The sequence below is a fragment of the Rhinatrema bivittatum genome, chromosome 6, assembly GCF_901001135.1.
Source record: "Rhinatrema bivittatum chromosome 6, aRhiBiv1.1, whole genome shotgun sequence".
Lineage (NCBI taxonomy): Eukaryota > Metazoa > Chordata > Amphibia > Gymnophiona > Rhinatrematidae > Rhinatrema > Rhinatrema bivittatum.
Window position 1 is genome coordinate 216,054,654 of NC_042620.1, and position 23,902 is coordinate 216,078,555.

At 45.8% G+C, this 23,902-nt stretch overlaps 1 protein-coding gene across 2 annotated transcripts in view; it reads left to right on the forward strand.

Moving 5' to 3' along the window:
* LOC115093993 (sodium/hydrogen exchanger 2-like) overlaps nucleotides 1-23,902 on the forward strand; it is a 223,841-nt gene that overhangs the window by 90,461 nt on the left and 109,478 nt on the right. For both annotated transcript variants that reach the window (XM_029606549.1, XM_029606550.1), the window contains exon 5: nucleotides 7,003-7,199. In XM_029606549.1, the coding sequence (XP_029462409.1) occupies nucleotides 7,003-7,199 (197 nt within the window). The remainder of the gene's footprint in view (nucleotides 1-7,002; nucleotides 7,200-23,902) is intronic.

Consider the following 23,902-nt stretch of genomic DNA (forward strand, 5'->3'; position numbering starts at 1 on the left):
TAGGGAAATTTACTATTCTCAAATTCAGAGCCCGTGTAGTATTCTCTATATTTTCAAATTTCTTGAGAAACTCCCCGTCTATCTGTATCTGATGACCTTGAATTTTTTCAACTTGAGCTATAAGTTTGTCCATATCTGAAATTTTTTCTTCATGATTTCTTTTCATTTCTGAATTCTTTTTTAGGGAATTGTTTGTTTCTACTATCGCCTCCGTCAATGACACTATCGATTTATCTAGTTTTGCAATAAAATCCCATAATGTTTCCAGAGTAATATTAGCCGGTTTTAAAATCACAGTTCTACCGACCTGAGGGTTGGAGATTGTCCCGTAGTCGTGCTGCATGTTCAGACCAGATCTTTCTGACTTCGGCATACTCGCCTCCTTGGGTGTCAGGGGTGAGATTCCAATCGCCCCCAAAATGGGCGTTTCAGGTAATGCCTGAAAAACAGGCACATTCTGCATTTGCTCTTTACTCTCCCTCTGCACATCCCTCAGACTTTCTGGATCAGGCTCGACTTCCCAGATAACACCTGGTCCTTCCATGGGGCGAACCCCGATTTTGCCAGGTGGAGATGGTGTTACTAGCGCTCCCGGACTTAATGAGGTCTCTTGACCAAGAAAGCAGGACACCGCTCCGGATCAGCTCTTTCAGCGGTCTCCTTTATGGGAGTTGCTGGAGGGACGCCATACCACTCCGAAACACTCCTCTGAACAGGCTCCGATGCTGAGGTAACAGAGGCTGACTTTAACATAGCCTTCCTTTTAGTATGCATCATAATTGTCGACATTTAGGAAATAAATTCAAGAGAATTTCAGCTTACTGAGCCAGAGAGGAGGCGAAGCGTGGCTACCAGTGAGCGGCCATTTTGCTTCTCCAGATACTGTCTTCTGGTTTAACGTCTAATTCCACAGGGAGCATGAAAAAAGAAGAGAAGAGGGGAGGGCAAAGAGAAATAGTGAGGAGGTTGGAAGGATAATGGTCTCATATGCAGAAATGGGGTGAAAGTTACCTTGGAAAGCCGGGATTGGGATTGATAAACCCCGGCTGAGAGTAGAAGGAGAAGCAGGAGAATTTGTAGAAGAGAGGTAGAAGTGTGACAGTGACAAGGAAGAGATGTTGTCAGGAGAGTGGACATGGCTGGATGAGAGGAAGGAAACTTTGAAGTTCAAGAGCAGTGGACATTGCAGGTGACAGAATGGCATGTGAGCATGTGGGATAAAGAGTGTAAGGGATGGGGAAGTGGACTTGGTGTTAGTAGTGATTTGCAACAGGGAATAAGATTGAAGAGGATTAGCATCAGGAAGGGAAAATGTAGTGGAGCCATAGGAAATAAATAGATGCCTTCAAGCTCCCTAACACCTGGCCAGCTGCTTCTTTACCCCTCAAATCCCTCTACCCTGAGTCAAGATCAAGGGTCTGTATGGTCTGAAATAGCCGCCCTACTCCCAAATAAAGACCAAGAACCTGCTATGATCCAATTGAACCCCTTGCTGCTCGCTGGCTAGGTAACCCTTTGCCTACTCCAGCTGAAGGAAGGCCAGTGACAATGGGGGCAGAAAACAGCAGCACTCATTCCAGCTGCACCAAATCTGAGATTAATAAAGGATGTCAGGGAATCTCATGCAGGCCATAGCTGGCTCTTGAACTTGACTTGTGGAAGTAAGATGAGGAGAGGTTACTTTGGACCATGTGGGTCCTTGATTTGAATGTCAAGGGATAAGGATAAGAGTTTTCAGGCCCTACAGGCCTGTGGTAGCTGGGAGCGGATATGACTTGGAAAACAGCCAGGAGGATGGAAGAAGGCAGACTCAGTCTGAGTCACACACACAAAGTTTTATTTATACAATACAAAAGAAAACAAAGTCCAAAGGCTGCTTACCTCAGTAGACAAATGCAGTCCCAAATCATCAAACATAGGTTGTCCACCTGTATGCTCCTGCCTTTTCCCTGGGGCCTCCCTACCCCTTCTGGGCCCTGACTCCTTATTATATGGTGAGGGGAGTCTCCCTTCACCCAAAATCTCTTGTGGGGCTTGTTCTTAAGGAGTACTGGGCCAGATAACTGTGGCCAGACCCTTAAGTTGTTCTCCAGGAGCTTCCTGTATACTCCCTCACAAGACCCTTGATTCCAAAAATTTGGTTTCATAGTTGTCATTTGAACTATTCCTGCACTTGACAAAGTCGCCTATAAAAACAGAGTTTAGTCTAGCTATTAAACTGTAAAAATGCAAATATAAACTTAAATATTCTTATTTTTTTTAACCTCTCGTAGTACGCAAAAATGATTAGTTTTATACTGACTCACAGTTTAGCAGTTTCAGACAGTTAATATAACTTCTTGGTAGTTCAGTTTGTAACAGACCCTTTTGGCAAAGTTCAAGTTCAAAGGATTTGTTGTGTAGTATTGGTGACTGAGATAATGTGCCACATGCAGACCCCTCCAATTAAGGTCTCAGGGAGTAAGGTGTGCTTGGCTTTTCCACATTCTATTGCTTGGTTCTGCACATATTTTTGTTCATACAACTTTACTCTTGATGTAACAAGGAGTTTGGCGCACAACAAATGTGCTCACAAATGTGAGTAAAACTGTATGCACAAATTAGTGCTCTTCCATGCAAATCCCATGCTAATATAGGTTTTAGCTATTACTCCGCAGAGAGATGGGTAGGCCTAACACACATTTTCATAATGCTGGAAGTTTAACTCCAGGTCAAAGGTGGCGCAAAGTTTCTGGAACTAGTGTTACTCTATGGGACTGAACCTGAAGTTTATGGTGCAGGGGTCCTATACTTGACATTTACATGTATAAAATATGATATATGCACAAATCATATTTTCTGCTCATAAAACATGGTTTGTGTGCATTGTTGTGTACAGAATATGATATGTGTGTGTAGCTCAATTCTGTTCTGGTCCTGGGCACGGGGGTACATGGAAAGGACCACTGGCTATGCAAGGCCCTATGACCTTCTGGGGTTTTCCTGCACAGGAGAATGGGGAGGAAGTAGACTTTTTTTCAAGGCCCTTAGGGTTTTGTGCTCATGGGGGCTCATCCTACAAACCAGTCAAGTACATCTGCTCAGCTTTTCAAAATAAAATTCTTTACTGACTTATGGACAGCAGGGAAAATACAAAGTCCAAAATGCAGTTCGGAATAGTGTTCATACTGAAAACCAATGCAAAATATAAGAACATAAGAATATGCCATACTGGGTCAGACCAAGGGTCCATCAAGCCCAGCATCCTGTTTCCAACAGTGGCCAATCCAGGCCATAAGAACCTGGCAAGTACCCAAAAACTAAGTCTATTCCATGTTACCATTGCTAATGGCAGTGGCTATTTTCTAAGTCAACCTAATTAATAGCAGGTAATGGACTTCTCCTCCAAGAACTTATCCAATCCTTTTTTAAACACAGCTATACTAACTGCACTAACCACATCCTCTGGCAACAAATTCCAGAGTTTAATTGTGCGTTGAGTAAAAAAGAACTTTCTCCAATTAGTTTTAAATGTGCCACATGCTAACTTCCTGGAGTGCCCCCTAGGCTTTCTATTATCCGAAAGAGTAAATATCCAATTCACATCTACCCGTTCTAGACCTCTCATGATTTTAAACACCTCTATTATATCCCCCCTCAGCCATCTCTTCTCCAAGCTGAAAAGTCCTAACCTCTTTAGTCTTTCCTCATAGGGGAGCTGTTCCATTCCCCTTATCATTTTGGTAGCCCTTCTCTGTACCTTCTCCATCGCAATTATATCTTTTTTGAGATGCAGCGACCAGAACTGTACACAATATTCAAGGTGTGGTGTCACCGTGGAGCGATACAGAGGCATTATGACATTTTCCGTTTTATTCACGATTCCCTTTCTAATAATTCCCAACATTCTCTTCACACTTCTCACCAGAACAGGTCAGCTCTTTAGGATGGGTACCCCTTCCACTCTGGGCCCTCCCAGTACCTGTTTGTTAGCTGTAATCTTTTCTCCAGGGTCCTTTTCCCTTTCTCTCTCTCTTCTTTGGTGTCTTGGGCTGATTTTAGCTAAATCAACCTCTGACTCAGGTGAATTTTCCCAGGCAGGATGCCTGTCTTCTGACATCTCCTGGTACACTCATCCCCAGTTTCCAGAACCCACTTCATCAGTTTAAAACTTTTAGGAACTCCTCTCCTCAAATCTTTCTCCTCTACTTCTTTGAGCCTTCTCTGTGAAGGGAAAGGCCCCTGGTGCTACTTGGTGCAGCGGTGGCTCCAATACCAGCAAGATTCCAGACCTTAGAATCCTCTCCTTACTTCTCCAGACCTTTCTGAGGAGGGATAAGGCTCCTCTGGTGCCCTCTGCAAGAAGGGACACCTGCTTGCTCAGCCCTGAGCTAAGGCTAATTCTCCACTCCCCTGTGGCACTTGGGCAAAGGAATTTAGTTAGATCTCAAACCCTTCCCAATGGGAAGTGGTACACCTCATCTCAAACACACGGGCAGGGTCTGAAAGGAGACCTCTGATTCACACTGCTGGCAGAATGACCTTTTGAGACCACAAATACCATGCCACTAAAGGGCAAACCACGTACAGGGCACAGAATTTAACATCCTTTTACATGTGTGGGCCCCCCACCCCCCTTGATCAGGACTATGAATTACCTCTATGCTTAGGGAGGGGAGTACGCATGAGAAATTATATTTACAAATATTATTTATCTTCGGGTTGGTAGTCTGAGTGGGGGATGAGACAGGGTCCTGGTCACCCTGATATCACAATTCTGTGCCCTTCCCAAACAACCTCTCACTTGTGGTACCACAGACCAGTTAAAACCATCACACCAGAATAAAACATTAATTAACCTTTTTATTAGTATTATGTAAGTAGACAGTAAATCCAACCAGGTTATTAAATGGGAAAAGTACAGTAGTGAAGTATAATATAAACGTGAAGTTTTCTTATTTTAAATCAAGCAATCTAAAAATAACTCTTGAGTATAGCCTATTAACCAGGGCAACCAACATACTCATGTGGATAGTGAAAAAAAAAAAAAGGAATGCCAATAGAGAAAGGTTGGAGGGAAAAACAGTGAAGTACACAGCTTTCAATAATTCTTTACCCCTGATTACTGAAAAAGGGGGCGGGGGAACAGATCCACCCAAATATCACCAGTTTGTAAAGGGTGCATCCTGTCCCAAACACAAAACTGTGTGGGAAGAAAAAACAAGCAAGAAAATTAAGAAGTTCCCCCTAATGGTGGAGCTGGCTAGAAGACAAACCAAATAGATGAGCACTGCAGTGTGTGGAAGGTCTCTCTCTCCTGGGGAGCTTCCCCAAATGGTTTACTTGGTACTAAACAGAAAGCTGGCCTGGTTTCAGTCTCTTAAAGAAAGACCACGATCCATCGGTTTCTCTGTTCCAGCCCTATCTGGCTGTCTGTACCTGCTAGCAAGGTTTTATGCTTGACTTCGACTGAAAGACTGAATACATTTAGATGAGATGCTGAATCTGTGACAAAAGGCAAGGAAATAAACCTTCTCCCTCCTCTGCTAAGAGTCTCTCTGTGCAAAGTTTAAATTATTTAACTCAGTCTCTTAGGGGGATGATCCAACCATGTGCTCTTGGACCTGAATATCTCTGGAAAGGAAATCTTTCATCTCCTGGCTCCTCTGCCCCTTGATGGGATTTTACATGTAGCTTGGCTATGAAGCAAGAACAGCTGTCGGTCTCTCTATTTCCTCAGAGCGCAGATTTCTGTCTCTCCTTCTCAATAATTAGCTCTTCAGGAGAAAAACTGATTCTAGGGCTGCCAGAAGCACTCCTCTTTTCCTGGCTTCTGGCTCCAATTCCTGGCCATCCCTGCCCCTCACGCACAGGGTTAGCCAAATTGCGCCTTTTCTTCCTTAAATGGTCTCCCAGCATTCCTCCTCTGCTAGCTATGTAGTGCTGTTCTCTGGGCAGGCTAAACAGTACAGCCCTTTCCCCGACTTGTTAACACTGTGAGTGCTGAATGCTGGTTCTTTCCGAACATTTGTCATTCACAGGAGAGCACACAGGTTTTGACGTATTTTTATATTCCTTCACCTTGGCAGCAGCAGCTTGCAGTCTCTGCAGGTGTGAAAAACCCTTTTTGGCAGGTCCAGAAAACATCACTCAGATCCAGATGCAGCTCAGTCCACATTATAAGGCTCCAACATGTGATAAGCCCATGGGGGCAGGAACCTGGTTCATAGTCGCATGCTACACATTATGTATAAAAGCTGTGCAGACAAAACTTGAGATGCACAAAAGCTGTGCACATAAAACATGAATTAGGAGGTTTAACCTTTAGAGCGTAACTTTTATGCTCTTAAGTCCTTTATCTGTGATTATCTTATCAATAAAGTTTGACAATTTTCAAACTACCAATATTGGTGTAAAACCCATGGGGTACTTTTTACCTGCAGCCTTTGCACCAATTTTCAAAGAGAAAACATGCAAGAAATTTCTCTTTGAAAATTGCTCTGGGTTCACTAGCACCAGCTTTTTGTGAGGGTAGAATTTGGCTAGAAAAGCACATGAGTTGATTTGAAAATATCATCTACGAGAGCACTTTTCCTCTGCTGGCTTAAAACGCCCCAGGAATGCCTCCTTGTGTATTGTAGAACAACTCATGGATGTTGATATGCCTTGAAGGTGGGCAATTTTCATATGGCCAATCAATGCGGGTAAAAGGCCTTTTACCTGCATAAATCGCTTTGAAAATTGCCCTCAGAACTGAAAATCTCGAGGGGCTAGCTCCTTTTGACTTAGCACATCCATTCACCTCTGTTTCATTTGGTGTTATTTTCGGAACATGTTGTGCACCGTATTGATATACTTGGCTGTTATGTGTTATCCTCAGACCTTCTATATTGCTAAGTTCATGGTGCTCATGCGTGTAAAGTTAAATATGATCCACACCAAACAATAAAGAAGAATAAGAACACGTATGCTATTTTATTGGTTTTCCTGCTGAAGATTCTCCAGTCTTATTTTGCATTGCAGGAGTCATGGTGTTGACGTTTATCATGAATAAGATGTACATGAACAGCATCACCAGCAAGGATCAGTTCATCATAGCATACGGAGGGCTCCGAGGGGCGATATGCTTCTCCTTAGTGTTTCTGCTTCCTCACTTTTCCAGAAAGAAGCTCTTCATTGCAACCACAACCGTTGTTATTCTTTTCACAGTGTTTATCCAGGTAAATAATATTTTCTAAAGCACAAACAGAGCTGCACAGTCTCCCAAATTTCAGTTGATGTCATTATGTCCATGCACATTTTTCAGGAAGTCTGGGGCAGCTTCTGCAATGTTGATACTTAATAGGTGCATCAGTGGCACATTCAAAGCAGCAGGACCAGCAACATTATTTTAGAGAGTTCAGTTGGATGATAAAACACACAAAATCATTATGTTTCCTTTTGTGATGACACAGAAACAGAGTAAGTTTTTTCTAACCCTCACAAATGACTAGATTTTTATTTTTCCAGGATGCTTTGGGTTTAGGTTCAGAGACATATTTCTTCCTTGAGTGTCCCAAATATTTATTTTAGCCTGACTCTACTTAGAATGCCTGATATATAACCTTCAAAGGCCCATCTCCTTTAAGAATCTAATATAATTTAAAGAGTATGCATGGATTTAACATCAATGTCAGTATTGAAAAGTTAGCTTCCAAATGCTCATATCTTTGTGGATTCACTGTCATTTATTTCTAATCATTTTGAGAGGCAATTTTGAATAGCCCACAGAGTTCATTTTCAAAGGGAAACTATGCAGTCTCCCTATGAAAATAAGCATTAAGCACCCGCATGCTTTGTACTATATGTGCTATTCGTGTGGTTGGCAGAAGGGTGGAGGTAAAAAAATTGCAATGACTTGTGGCTCTCCTGCACTAACCGGACCGGTCACATGGCAGAAGAAACATTCCAGGTGACGCTGCTGAGAATGGCCCATCTCATTAATGCCACCATGATCCTGGCCCCTCCAGCATTTGCTCTAGATGCATGCGCATGGCGTGCCCTATTCCTTAAAGGGGCCGCAGCGGGAATGTCCCCACGGCAACCTGAAATGACATCAATGGCTCCCTCTTCTTAAGGCTGCTCCAGACACCCAACAGATGTCTCAGCAACAGGTCTCCTGGAGTCCTCATTTTTCCAGTGTGTGTTGCTACTCTTGCGGGTTCTTGCCTTGTTCCTGCCTTCATTCCCTAGTCCAGTGATGGCTAACCTATGACACGCGTGTCAGAGGTGACACGCCGAGCCGTTTTGGCTGACACGCGCAGCGTTTCGAGGACTATCAGGAATTTCTTTTTTTTTTTATCGGCTGCGCCGAGCCTTTTCTTTTTCAGCTGCGCCGAGCCTTTAAATGTGTTTTTTAGTTTCCCCCTACCCTCCACCAATGCCCCCGGGCGCAGGGAGGCTCATGCGTCGCAGCGATGAGGCTCAAGACAACGCGCTGATGCTCCTCCTTCCTGCCTGTGCGGCCCCGGAAGTAAATGTTGCCGGAGCCGCGTGGGCAGGAAGGAGGAAGCGAATCAGCGCGTGCAGAAGAGGAGGAGCCGCCGCGGGTCGCTGCGAATCCCAAGTCGCAGCGGCCCAAGAAGAGGAAGAGGCCCGGTAGCAGGGCTGCTGCGGCCCGAGAAGATCAGGGCCGCTGCAGAGCCCATCCTGCGGCGACCCACGAAGAGGAGGCCCAGAGGTGAGAGAGAGGCTGAGGGCCCGTAGAGTGCGTGTATGAGGTGAGTTGAGAGAGAGGACCTGAATGTTTGCAGAGACAGCATGTGAGAGCCTGTGTGTGTGTGTGTGTGTGTGAGAGAGAGAGAGAGAGCATGTGCCAGTGAGAGCCTGTGTGTATGAATGATTGTATGAGAGAGCATGTGCCAGTGAGAGCCTGTGTATATGAATGATTGTATGAGAGAGCATGTGCCAGTGAGAGCCTGTGTATATGAATGATTGTATGAGAGAGAGCATGTGCCAGTGAGAGCCTGTGTGTATGAATGATTGTATGAGAGAGAGCATATGCCAGTGAGAGCCTGTGTATATGAATGATTGTATGAGAGAGAGCATGTGCCAGTGAGAGCCTGTGTATATGAATGATTGTATGAGAGAGCATGTGCCAGTGAGAGCCTGTGTATATGAATGATTGTATGAGAGAGAGCATGTGCCAGTGAGAGCCTGTGTGTGTGAGAAAGAGAAATGCATGTGAGAATGAGAACCTGACTGTGTGTTTGAGGGAAGAAGATGGAGAAAAAAGAAACAGAAAAAAAGACAATATAAAAGGAATTGGCAAAAAAATAAGAAAGGGAAGGTGAAAAAAAAAGCCTGTGACCAACCAATTAGAAAACTAAGATCAGACAGCAAAGGCAAAAAAAAAAAAAATGTACTTTTTAGTGATTGGCACATGTACTCTTTGGGAATGTGCAAGAATAGCACTTTCTCAACGGATCTCACAATGTACGAGATCAGCATGGAGAAAGTGGAAGCCCACGGGGCCTGCACAGAGGAGGCAGCAGAATGGACTTCAGTGTCAGTAGCAGCAATCGGCACCTCCGCAATAGCCACGCGGCATCAGTGACAGTGGCAGCAGAGGAATGAGAGAGGTTCTGAGGTTGCTGGCAAAAGAAAGAGAGGGGGGGTCTACCTTTAGTGTGTGAATGTGTATGAATGGGACTCTGCCTGGGGGTGAATGTGTGTGAATGCATGGGTGCCTGCCTGGGGGTCTGTGTGTGTGAGAATGAATGTGTGCATGCCTGGGAGATGGGGAGGGAGTGTTGTGAACATGAATGGGAGCCAATAAAAGAAACCGACTGACAGATGAAGTTTGTAACGCTTGCTTGGACTTGAAGTGTACGAAATACCAACCTTCAATTGAAGATTTAGCCAATGAAATTCAGCAACAAAAAAGTCACTAAGCAGGTAAGGTAAAGAATTATTTGTTTTTGCTTTATTAATAAATTCAGTATATATATTAAAATTATAACTGTTGATTAGAGCTACAAATATCACAAAATTATGGATTTTTCTAGAAGTGACCCGAGTTATGCTCGGTTTTTTTATGAATTTTGACACACTGAGCTCAAAAGGTTGGCCATCACTGCCCTAGTCCATGCGCAATATTTTCACTGTCTGTTCTGTGTCTGTTTGTTTGGCTTCTCTGGAGTCTATCTTGCTTATCCTAGTTTCCTCGACTTAATTCTTTGGCTTTGACCCCGGCTTATGTTGGACCTCTCCTGACTGCTGCCTGGACCTGACCCCTTGCTTTACACCCGACCTCGCTTGCATGCTGCCTGCCCTGACTTTTGGTTTGTTCCTTGTTCATGCTGTCTGTTGCCTGCCCTGACCTCTGGCATGTCAGCAGTCCCTGCTGACTGCTCCCTTCCCCGACCCATGCTCACCTGGATTCACATTGTTGGATTGCTGTAAGGGCCCACCTAAGTCCTGCTGGCCTCTGGAAGCCAAGGGCTCATCCTGTGGGGAATGGGGCTGGTAAAGGCGGAGCTCCAGTCCGCCCTGCCACAGGGCATCTCTGCCAGCTGATGGGGTAGGTCTAATGGGCTTGCTTATTAGGTGGTGTCAGCTTCCCCTCAGTAACAAGGGTCCACACTTCTGACAGGCATCACAGTTTGCTGAAGCCATGGACCCAGTGGAACTCAGTTCATTCCAAGCCATCCTGGACCTGGCTGAACAGATCCAGCAGCAGCAGGGAATCCTCGACCAGGTCATGGGGCTCCTAGAGATATTAGCCATCCATATGGATACCTTAGCATTGGCGCAGGCCCCACCTGCATTCATGTTACCTCCTCCCAGACTGATGTCTCCTCCCAGGACAGGTCCGCATCTTCCACCTCCACCACACTAGCATGGGGAACTTATGGAGTGGCATGGCTCCATTAATCAGTGCCACATGTGCTTTGAATTTCAGCCAGCGTTGTTCCCCACAGATCCTTCCAAGATCACATGCTATCCCTGCTTGGTGGTACGGTTCTCAACTGGGCTTCACCCTTGTGGGAAAGAGATGACTCGTTGCTACAGAACCTTCTGGAGTTCCTGCGCCAGTTCAGACTTGTATTTGAGGAGCCTGGCTGGGTCTCCTCCATGGCAGCTGAAATCTTGAAGATCTACCAGGGGCCACATACTGTTGGGGAGTATGTGATGCAGTTCTGTACCCTGGCATCAGAGTTGCAATGAAATGAGGACAGCCTCACTGCCGTATTCTGGCAGGGCTTTCCAGTCGAATCAAGGACAAGTTGGCAGACTGGGAGGTCCTCACTACCTTGGATGCTCTCATCTCCTTGGCTAACTGGACTGACCGGCATTTCCAGGAGCAAGCCCAGGAGGCCAAGACTTCATGATGTTGGCACCCTGCTTCCTGAACTCTCCCAGCGCCCTTAACCACTCTGGACCTAAAGCCTATTTATTTATTTATTTATTTATTTATTTATTTATTTATTTGTTTTTGTTTGTTTATTTGTTTGTTTGTTTGGTTATTTATTTATTTATTTAGGGATTTTTTATATACCGCAGCACGTTCAGAACATCACCTAGAACTGATGCAGTTGGGCCGGACCAGACTCTCCCCTGAGGAGAAGCTCTGTTGGAGACAGAAGGGCTTATGTCTATTGTGCTGGACAAGAGTACATGGTGCACAGTGTCCTCTGAAGTTGGGAAACTTTTGTGCCTAGGGTTGACTGGGGAGGCAACCTTAGGCCACATCTTGTCCTCCCCTCAGCTATTTGTCCCTATTTCTATCTCCTTGGAGTACAGCTTGCTCGCAACAAAAGCCTTCCTGGACTCAGGCACAGGAGGGAACTTCATTGATGAGGCTTTCGTCTGCCAGTACGGGATCCCCACCACTATGCTGTAACAACCTATGAGCATTGCCTCAGTTTATGGGGATCCACTCCAGGTTGCCTCACCGAAATGACCAAACCATTGATACTCCAGACTGGGGTTATCCACAGAGAGACCATCTGCCTGAATGTGATACCACTAGCTGTGAACCCAGTCATCCTGGGTCTAACCTGGCTTCAATTAGATGAACATATGATCAACTAGGAATCCTTGGACTTGGCCTGTTGGGGCCCCACCTGTCAGATTAAGTGCCTTTATACTGTATGGCCAGTGGCTACACAGTACAGCACTCTCTGCAATTTTGTTCAGTATATACCTTCTCGGCTCCCTTTCCCTGTGCACAATTTGTGCTTTGGGGGGGAGGGGAGGGTTCCTCTGCTAAGAGTCTGAAGTCCAGGAGACTCGGACAGGGGGCCCAGTCTGTTTCGGGAGTTTGGGGACTACTCCCCACCTCTCTCTCCCACGGTTCAGCGGAATGAGGAGGAGGATGCAGGATCAAACCCCAGTAATCTGGAGGTGGCTTCTGAAGGACTAAGGGTTTTTTTCCCCCGAATTTGTCCTCCTCATGCATGAAGCTTTCCTGGCTCAGGAAGCAGGTAAACGGATGTTTAAGGAGAGGCCTGCGGGTCCCTCCAAGAGACCTTGGGGGACTTACGGGGGTCCCTTGGGAAGCGCTCGCAAGGATCAGAGGCCCCATTCCACTCGAGCGGGCTTGGATCGAGGAGATCTAGATGGCTCCAATGAGCCTCTGGGCTATGATGGCTCCTTGCCCGTTGAGGATCTGGATAGGGACCCGGATGAGATGCAGCATCCAGACCCTGATGGGACTAAGGATGATCAGATCATGATCGAGGGGCCTGATGTGGATGGAGACGACCCTTGTGTGGTCTGCCTTTTTAAGAAGTAGGAACTACAGCCTCTTATTCCCCAGATGTTGGAGGAATTAGGGGTGAAATTCACTCAGGAGGAGTCAGATAGCTAGGGAATTAATCTGGTTCTGGATGGTCTTTGGGGGCCACCCAGGGCTTTACCCATTCTGAGGAAAATTCAGAAGCTTATTAGCCGGGAATGGGACTCTCTGGAGGCTGCCTTGAAGGTGGGGAGAGCGATGGCGAAGCTTTATCCCTTGCTGCAGGAGCATTTGGATCACCTTAAAATGCCTAAGGTGGATGCTGCGGTGTCAGTGGTCACTAAGACCACGATCCCGATAGCAGGAGCTGCCGCTCTGAGGGTTGTTCAGTACTGCAAGTTGGAGATTCAGCTCAAGTGGATGTTTGAGGTGTCAGCCCTCAGTCTCTAGAGATGTGAATCAGAACCGGTATCTGTTGCCCTTAGCATGTGACAGGGCATGTGACAGATCCATAAAGTCAAGAGACCGCCAATGAAGAGTGGGTGACTCGCCAGAATGATGGCTACTGCCTGGAGACAATACCCTTATTCAATAAACGTACACATGCTTACTGTGACTCCAACATCGTTCTAGCTTCAACAGCAAGAGGAAATGTGGAATAAAGGATCTGCACTCACAAAGGGGGGAGTAGCTGGCTTGTTACGGCGGTTACTACCCCAAACCAAATAAGCCTGTTACTTCAATTTCTATGCATATACAGCATAGTTCTCTGCTTCAACGGCAGGGGAGAAGAAAAAACTGATACTACACACATCCACCAGAGCTCTCTGCTTCAACGGCAGGGGAGAAGAAAAAAGGGTTCGCACTCACAAAGCGGGGAGTAGCTGGCTTGTTACGGCGGTTACTACCCCAAACCAAATGTGCCTGATACTTCACTTTCGATGCATATCCAGCATGGCTCTCTGCTTCAACGGCAGGGGAGAAGAAAAACAATCAATAAGGGCTGTATAACATAGTCTGAGTAAAACAAATAAGCATGGGTGTAGCTTGCTTATTGCGGCGGTTACTACCCCTACTAGCCCTAACTTATCAAGCTAGATATTTCACTTGGATGCAGCTCCATCACTGCTTTCTACATTAATGGTGGGGGTGGAAGGGAAATAGAACCAAGAGCTAAGAGAAACAGATAAGTATGAGAGAAAAAAGTGTGTGAAGCTTGCTGGGCAGACTGGATGGGCCGTTTGGTCTTCTTCTGCCGTCATTTCATTTCATTTCAATGACAGGGTATCCGTGCCATTGGGTGGTCCCTGTCACATGGTAGGAGCAATGGACGGCCAGCGCCATCTTTAAAAATGGCGGGGGCCATCCAGTGCACCTACCATGTGACAGGGGCCGACCAATGGCACCGATAGCCCCCGTCACATGGTAAGAGCAAAGGGCCATCGGCGCCATTTTGATTAGTGGCAGCCGACAGCCCGAGCATGGGAGAATGCTCCCGGGACCCCCGCTGGACCACCAGGTATTTAAAAATTTTTTTTGGGGGGGGTCTGGAGGGTGGGGGGATACTAACAAACTCATTTTAAAGGGTCAGATTGTGTTTTTAGGTTGTGTCCTTTCTTCCCGCCCCTCCCCCATAATGATAAGAAAACCCACTAAATTAATCGTGGGGTTTCCTATCGCTATCGGGGATCCCCCGATATCTGACGATATTGAAAATATCGGACGATATTTTCAGTCGTCAGATAAACGATTCACATCCCTATCAGTCTCTGTATGGCGGTCTGTGCCAACCTAATGCAGCGAGCCTGTTTATGTTGGATTTAGAAGCCTCAGGAACAGGCATCCTCGGGAGTGCTATCCTCTACCCAAGTGGCTCATCTTGAGGCGGAAGTGGCATATGTGGCTGATGCTTTGTATGACTTGGTGCGCACTGCAGCGCAGAGCATGATCTCAGTGGTGGCGGCGAGACGGCTTCTGTGACTGCGTAATTGGTCGGCAGATATGTCATCCAAATCTCAGTTGAGTAATCTTCCCTTTAAGGGCAAGTTCTGTTCAGGGAAGACCTCAATCAGCTCATGAAATCCCTGGGAGAAACTAAGGGCAATTGGCTGCGGGCGGATAAGAGTAATGTTAAGAAATCCTTCTCCTTCTGACCCTGTGTTCATGATGAGGAGGTTTCGGTCCAGGAGGGACCCTGCATCCTCAGGTTCTAAGCAGACTTTGGGTCAACAGCAGTCCTTTTGGGCTACTGGAAAATCCTCTAGAAGCAGAGCTGGTCAGGGAACCGGTGGAAATAAACCTGCCCAATGAAGACAGGCCGGTCCACTCCTCGCAATCAATGATCGGAGGCAGGGTGTCTTGCTTTTACAAGCCGTGGACCAAGATTTCCTCCGATCAGTGGGTATTGGAGGTGTTAAGGGGATGGTTATGCCTTAGAATATTTTTGACCACTCAGGCATGCTATTCTGGAATTGCATTGTGTTTCCCAAAACAAGCGGGAAGCGATAGAGGGGATGCTTTGAAGATTGATGAGTCTAGAGGCTACAGTACCAGTCCCGCTGAACGAACAAGGTCAGGGAAGGGTCTACATATATTTTGTAGTTCCAGAAAAAGAGGGCACCTTTTGCCCCATCTTGTATCTGCAAAAGGTAAATTGGAATTTGCGGGTGCCATGCTTCCAGATGGAAATGTTGCATACGATTTCAGTGGTCTGAAAGGGAGAGTTCCTGGCTTCTCTGGATCTCACCAAGGCTTATCTGCATATTCCCATTTGACAGGATCACCAGATGTTTGTCCGGTTCAAAGTGCTGAGTCAGCATTTTCAGTTTCGGGCCCTTCCCTTCGGGTTAGTGATGGTGGTGGTAGCAACAGCCTTGAGAAGGGAGGAGGTGTTGATGCATCCATAGCTGGATGCTCTAGTGTACTGGTGGCATTGGGGATCCTTCTCTATACTTTTCCTCCGTGGCCTCTCATAGCACGTGTGCTCAGGTGCAACGGATCGGTGATAGTGGTGTGCCGGAGTGGCCGTGTCGTCCGAGATTCGCAGATCTTGTTCATCTAGCAGTGGTTGAACCTCTGCGGCTGGATCACCTGCTGGGGTTGCTTCGGCAAGGACCCATATTTTTGAATTGGGCGGATCACTTTTGTCTCGCGGCCTGGCTTTTGAATGGTGGTGGTTGCGCATAAAGGGGTATTCAGAACCGGTTATTGCTACCCTCCTTCAGGCTAGGCGTCCTGCTACTTCCATGGCTTATTCTAGAGTGTGGAAGGTTTTTGAGACCTGGCGTGGTCAGCAACGTTTAGATCCACTGCTGGTTTCCATTTCGCACATTTTGTACTTTTTATAGCAGGGCTTGTCCAAGGGTTTGGCTTATAGCTCGCATCGGGTCCAGGGTTCTGCCCTGGGTTTTCTCAGGAGTAAAGTACAGGGCAAGCCTTTGGCCTCTCATCCTGATGTCGTATGTTTTCTGAAAGGAATGAAGCATTTCTGCCCTCCGATACGAAAGGTGTGTCCAGAATGGAATCTCAATTTGGTTTTGCGGGTTCTCTGTGAGGTCCTCTTTGAACCGTTGGGTTTTGCTTCTCTGAAAGACCTTATTTTGAAGACTGTCTTTTTAGTTGCAATTTGCTGGGCCAGGTGAATCTCTGAGCTCCAGGCTCTTTCTTGCTGTGACCCTTTCCTGTGGATTTCTTTGCATATGGTGCCTTTGTTTTTGCCGAAAGTGGTTTCTGCCTTTCATGTGAATCAGACGATTGAATTACCTGGGTTCCCGGAGTGGTCTCGAGATCCTACTTTGAGTAGGGACCACCACCTTCTTGATGTGCGGTGTGCCCTGTTGTGCTATTTGAAGGTCACCAAATTCTTTCTGATGATTGGATCATCTGTTTGTTTCATTTGGTGGCACAAAGAAAGGGGAGAAGGCATCCAAAGCTACTTTGGCCTGCTGGTTGAAGGAAACTATTAGCTCGACCTATATTTGTAAGGGCCATGCAGTTCCAGTTGACATTAAAGCACATTCCACACAAGCACATCAAGAGGCTACAGGTGGCCTCTTGGGCCGAGTGTCAGTTAGTGTCTCAGGAGATATGCAGGGCCACTGTGTGGTCCTCGCTTCATACTTTCACCAAACATTGTCGATTGGATGTGCGAGCACCGGAGGCTGCTTCATTCGATAAGAGTGTGTTAAGAGCGGGTCTTTTGGGTTCCCACCTGGTGTAGGGTTGCTTTGGTACATCCCACTTGTCTGGACTGATCTGGGTATGTACAGGAAAGGAAAATTGGTTCTTACCTCCTGATTTTTGTTCCTGTACTATCACAGATCAGTCCAGAGGTCCACCCCAGAGTTGCTGCTGAGAAATTGCTTGTCCTGGTATTAATCCACTGCGTTCTGAAGATTCTGCTTAGTTTAAGATTATTAATGCAGTGGAGTTTCAAAGTTAACAGGAGTTGTTGATACTTGGGTTTATGGCTATCCAATTTAGGGGTATCCAACCCAGAGCTTTTTAGATCACTCTGGTATAAGGAGTATGTCTTTTTAAGTCTTGGCTTGGGTACAGGTCAATACTGAGGGACTGCAGGTGGCACTCTCGTTATGTAGCAGTGTCCCAAAGTTTTGTCCTCTGCCTCCATCTACTTGTCTGGACTGATCTACGGTATTACAGGAACAAAAATTAGCAGCTAAGAACCAATTTTCCTTTCCCTCTCAAGCAGCATTCCCATTTGTGATATGATGGATCTACATGTAGAGCACCCCATCTCATTACTGCTTGAGAACATGAGTACTAACATGGAGGAGATCTCCTTGAGTTTTGGTATCAGGTTACACCCCCAGCTCCCTGGACTCCACTGGTCAGCAAGGGGTGGATTTATAACAGGTTTCTACCAATACTCCCCTATTATCCATTTCTGAAAAGAAAGCTCCAGCTCCTGATTCTTCTTCTATCAATGATATGACTGCTGGGGTTGTTGCAATCTCAAGTACTGCAGCAGTCCCTATGAACCCCATGGAGTCCAATGTGCCAGTACATACACTGTTTCTCTTCCTCAAAAATTGGATGAGGGAGAGTTTAATACATCGCTGAATTCAGGAGATATTACCTTGAAGGACATATGGAAAATCGTAATGTGCATAGATTCAGATGAGTCTAGTTCAGTTACTTATTTGTGTCAATTTTCTTTTGATACATCAAAACAGTTATCTGAAGTTGATTCTAGACTGATGTCTTTAAAAACTAATTTCTCTTCCCAGACTATAGCTATATTTAATATACAATCATCAATAGCAGTAGGAATTAAAGATAATTTGAATATTCATTACAAATGTGAAGCTATTGATAATAGGGTTAGTGTTGTGGGTTTGGACCCTTTTCCGAGATGGAGTTGGTGCAACCTACAGGGTGGAGCCCTGCAGGTCCACACTGTAGGCTGGCGTAGTCAGATGAGGCAGAGACCCAACTGGAGCTTCACCTATACCAGCCCACATCCCCTCGGGTTGAGCCTTTGGGTGCCAGGGTTGGCAGGTCTTCAGTGGGGGCCTCTGCTGAAGGTCAGAAGATCTGTAGAAGAGGCTGGGATGTGCAGGTGAAGTCAAAAGTAAGCTCGGGTCAGTGGCATGTGACGTTCAAGGATGTTTAGTAGGCAGGCAGTGGTCAATGGCAGGTGGCATTCAAGAGGAGTCAGAGAAACAAGCTGAGGTCAATACTGAGTATCTGTCCAAGGGAAGGCGGGACGGATAGACAGGGCAGGGAGGCATGGAGCAGAATAGGCGGGCACATGAGGAAATGAGGAACACTGAAGAATTGACCAGGTGAACTGAAGAGCAGGGACAACGAAGACTACTGGAAGCTGACGGGAAGACCAGGAACTGAAGACAGGAATGTAGGAACTTGAGAATGCATACAAGGAATGCTGAGGCAACTCACACTACAAAGGCTGTAGGAAACCTGTTGCCGAGGTGAGGAGGAGATCCTACAGTGGCCTTTTATAGGCAGTTAAATATAGTGGCTCGCATGTACTGACACATATGGGTATATAAGCTTAGTAGGACACAGTTCAATAAGCAGCTTTATACAAGGCCTTCTCTTGTGAGGTCATCACAGGGTGCTGCTGGCCTTTTCCCGTTGTGGGCTCTTTAAGAGAGGGGCCATCGGGCACACGTGTGCCTTAGGAGGGATGGGAGACAGCATTAGCGGCACCCTGCCACGAAGACCATAGGCAGTGTCCCGCCGCATCGAGGAGTGGCGTCTTGCTGCATGGGAAGGGAAAATGGCCTAGGGACATCACAGCCCGGCTGCTAGGGCCTGGCCTTCTGGGTGAGTGTGGTGGTTCATGGGAGGAGTCCACGGACTGCCAAATGCAACACTTAGATTTAACAAGCTTCGCCTATGAAAATTTCCTTATTCTCATTTAATTTCTGGGGAAGAGTTAAGAAATATGCCTATGAAATACTTCAGTTTTTGCCTGAGAAAACATTTCTACTGTCTTGTTATTATATTCCTGAGAAGGAAAGAATACTGAACAACAAGGAACAGGCCATAGATTTGTTGGCACCTATCTCCAGTTCAGATTTTTCTCTTTTCTTGCAATTGTCTTATGATAATAACTCTTCTAGTTCTATTCTTATTGTATCTTTTGCCTTGATTAGTGATAAGGAGATTTTCTTTCGACAATATTTTAAGTATAAAGATTGCCTATTTTGTGGGCAAAGAATTTAGGTGTTCCCTGATGTCTCCAGAGAGACGCAGGAGGGGAGGAAGCAATTTCTCCAATTAAAAACTCATGTTCTATCTTTAGAGGCGTCATATTATTTAAAATTTCCATGCAAACTTGTGATCATATATCAGCATAATAAATTTATCTTTGTAGACCCGTTGCTCCTGGAAACCATTATTATGGATAAAACAGCTTGAAGAGTGGTAGGAGGTATAGTTAGAATGGATGGCTTTTTCTGATTGTATTACATTTTTTCTTTTTCTTTAGTGGCTTGTAATTGAGGACAGTAAGGATTGTGTGCGTTTATGTTCTAATTAGCAATGTAGAAAATGTTTACATCCTTTTTTCCTGGATATTATCATGTTTATTTTGTAAATATGATTTAAAATCAATAAAGAAATAATTATTTAAAAAAAAGACTGTGGTACCTCGACGTTTGCACCAGAAGATCCTGGAATGGGCACACGACTCCTATCTCTCTGATAATCCTAGCATTGCCCAGACTCTGGAACACATAGTATGGCACTATTGGTGGCCTCATTTAAAAACTGACGTTCAGTGCTATGTAGAGTCTTGCCCCACATGTGTCATACATATGAGAGGAAACACATGACCGTGTTGTTACAACTGCTGCCAGCCCCCATGGAACCTTGGACCCATGTGGCCACAGACTGTCTGCAATCTTCCCCTCTCTAGTGGGAACACCACCATATGGGTGGTGGTGGACAGATTCTTGAAAATGGCACATTTTATTCCTCTGCCTGGCCTCCCGTCTGCTCCCGAACTCAACAAGCTATTTGTTCATCTTTCACTTACGCAGCCTGCCTTGTCATATCCTCTTGGATTGGGTTGTCCAGTTCATTGCCTGTTACTGGAAAACTTCGTTTTGAAGATTCGAAATCACCCTGGAATTTACCTTTGCCTATCAGCTTCAAAATAACGGGCAGACCTAACAAGTGAACCAGGCACTCAAAACATTCCTGTGAGCATATGTCAACCTCTAAGATAGGACAACTGGGCCTCCTTGCTTCCATGGTCCCAGTTTGCTTACAATGACCATGTCAACGCCTCTTCACCATTCTAGATTGTTTTTGGTTGCCATCCACAGGTCCTCAAGCCTTACCAGGCTCTGGATACCTACCCAGCAGCTACTTTAATGGTCTAAGAGCTTCTCACCCTGTGGCCAAAGGACTTATGATCTCTTAAAACAAACCATTGACCGCTACAAGATTCAAGCAGATAAAAAGACATTACCCTGCCCCTTCACTACATACAGGGACATTGGTCTGGCCAAGCACAAAGAACCTTCGCTTGCATCTACCAATCCTTGAAATTTTTGCTTCGCTTTTTGGGACCTTTTCCAATTGTACGTTCAGTAGGCCCACTAGCCTACAAATTTTGTCTGCCTTCATCCTTTAGGATCCACAGTATGTTCCACATCTCCCTATTAAAACCAACCTCATTTTCCTAACCAAGGAAACCCTCCCCCCAATCACCATAGATCTCTACGGAAGAAGACACTCAATTTGAAGTGAAGGAAATGTTGGATGTCAGAAGAATCCACAACAAACTTCAATACTACATCTTCTGGCAGAGATACGGTCTGAAAGTGAACTCGTGGGAAATGGCCTCCAACCTTCAAGCCCCCAAATTTGTTCAAGAATTCTACAGGAAATTCCTTAAAACTCTAGACCCAAAAGACTGGGAAGAGGGCTTAGGAGAGGGGGTATTGTCATGACTTGAGGCTTTCGCCGCACTTACCAGACCCTTCAGGTGGCAGAGGAGCCACTTCCAATTGATGCCGCCGAGAGCAGCTTGTCTCGTTGATGCCATCATGATCCTGACCCCTCCAGCATCTGCTTTAGGTACGCGAGTGTGGCGCACCCTGTTACTTAAAGAGGCCGTGGAGGGAATATCCCGACTGTGCCCTGAGATGACATCAGTAACTCCCTCTTCTTAAGGCTGCTCCAGAGTCCCCACTGACGCCTCAGCAACAGGTCTCCTGGTGTCCTTGTTGTCCCAGTGCGTGTTGCTACGTTTGCATGTTTTTGCCTTGTTGCTACCCTTGCCTTGTTCCTGCCTTCTTTCCCTAGTCTGTGCCTGTTCAATGATTATTTGTTAGCCTCTCTGTAGTCTGTTTGGCTTGTTCTAGTTCCCTTTGCTTGATTCTTTAAGAACATAAGAAATTGCCATGCTGGGTCAGACCAAGGGTCCATCAAACCCAGCATCCTGTTTCCAACAGAGGCCAAACCAGGCCACAAGAACCTGGCAATTACCCAAACACTAAGAAGATCTCATCCCACTGATGCAATTAATAGCAGTGGCTATTCCCTAAGTAAATTTGATTAATAGCCGTTAATGGACTTCTCCTCCAAGAACTTATCCAAACCTTTTTTGAACCCAGCCTTACTAACTGCACTAACCACATCCTCTGGCAACAAATTCCAGAGCTTTATTGTACGTTGAGTGAAAAAGAATTTTCGCTGATTAGTCTTAAATGTGCTACTTGCTAACTTCATGGAATGCCTCCCCAGCTTATGTTGGACCTCTCATTACTGTTGCCTGGACTTGACCCCTTGCTGCGGACCCAACCTTGTTTGCATACTGCCTGCATCAACTTTTGACCTTTTCTTTGTTCATGCTATCTGCTGCCTGCCCCAACCTCTCTTGCCTACAGTCTCTGCTGACCACTGCCTATCCTGACTCATGTTCGCCTGGATTTACATAATTGGATTTCCTTAGTGACCCACTTAGCTCTTGCCGGCACCTGGAACCCAAGGGCTCAATCTGTGGGGAATGGGGCTGGTATAGGCTAAGCTCTAGTAAATCCTGCCACTGGGCATCTGCCAGCTGATGGGGGTCTACGTAGTGGGCTTCCTCACTAAGTGGCACCAACCTCCCCTCAGTAACAAGGGGTCCACACTTCTGAGAGCCATTACAAAAATCATGCAAGCTTAGAAAATATCATTTACATGCACTGTTTTACTCCCCACTGACCTAAACTCTCCCTCATTTTTAGTGCGGCTGAACTGTAAGGGCAGGCATACACAAGAAGGGCAACTTGCAGAAGGTCAATTTACCTAGCATTATGACTTTAAATACTGCTTTTATAGGAGGCCAATTTTTAAAAGTAACCAGGGGGCTTGCAGTCCCGCAGATAACTTGTACCCAACTAGTTTGCAAGCACATTGTCCAAAGAACCCACCCCCAGGGAGATTTCCCTTTAGAAAATATGGATGGCAGTGCAGAGCAGATACTCTGCTCTGTTGTCCCCTGCTTTGAAGCAGATGCAAAGGTATCCAAAGAAAGTATACGTGGGGCTTTCAGTATGAAAAGCTCAAGCATATTTTCTCTCTCCTGATCTAATCCCACCTCTTCTCCTCCCCTTACCTTTTATTGTCTGGGGTAAAACTGTCCGTGCTAAGAATGACCCACAGTGAAGGATGGTGGGTGGTGGTGATGGGGCATGGAGCAGTTTTCAAAAATCCCCATTTCTGTGGATGAAACACTCTTTCACTCATGGAAATGGTTTTCAAACTTGTCCTCATAGGAAACAATAATCAAACTGTCCCACAGGGTTTGGCAAAATAATCAAAGCAAGCCATTTTTCTTTGATATTGCACGATGAAAAGTTAACTCCTGTTTTCTGTGAGGGCACATTTTTAAGGCAAAGCTATTTGGGAAGTTTGGATGTTTTTAAACTACCCATGTAAGTGCCTCTCATGACTTAACCCTGCTCTTCTGAAAATACCTATGGTGCTGACATACATGGCTACTTTTACTAATGCATAGAGTGGGCAGTAAATAAATAGCCCATTTATGTGGCTAAAACATGCATTCACCTATGTCACACATCACATGTATTTATCAGCTGCTTCCATACTAAGAGGCTGAGGAACTGAGTTTCCCATGGATGTAAAAGAGCTCCAAAATCGTTTTCATCTGCAGCAAAGATATGCAAGGAACGTTTTTGGGAGCTTTGCGTGTTCCCTGCCATGGCAACACGTGATAGTGGCCCCCGATCTTGAGACTGGCTTGGATTAAAGGGGGCCGCATGTCAGAGTGCAAGCCCATCCCACCCAGTGTACCAAAACTCGGGTGATCCATAGGGAAGTGGCAACTTCCCAACTCGGGCACAGTCTGTAAATGTTTAAAAAAAAAAAAAGAAGCCCCTTGTAAGCCTTGCCCCATTGTGCAAAAAAAATGTTCTAAAGCCCCTCAGTGGGACCCTCATGCTGTCAACTTCCTGACTCTCAAAGCTTAACCTATATTTCAGGATTTTGTCCAGGGGCAGGAGTGACCTTCCTTGAGCATTTGAGGTCAGATGGTTCCATCTTTCTACTCCTAAAAGAACCCCTGAAATATGGGGTAAGTTGTCAGGGTCGTTCTGAGGGCACTAGGACGCTTTGGCTTATTTCTTTGTACAATAGAGCAGGACTTACAGGGATTGGGGGTTTGCCATGGGGCTCCTTTTCTTAACACTTATTTGT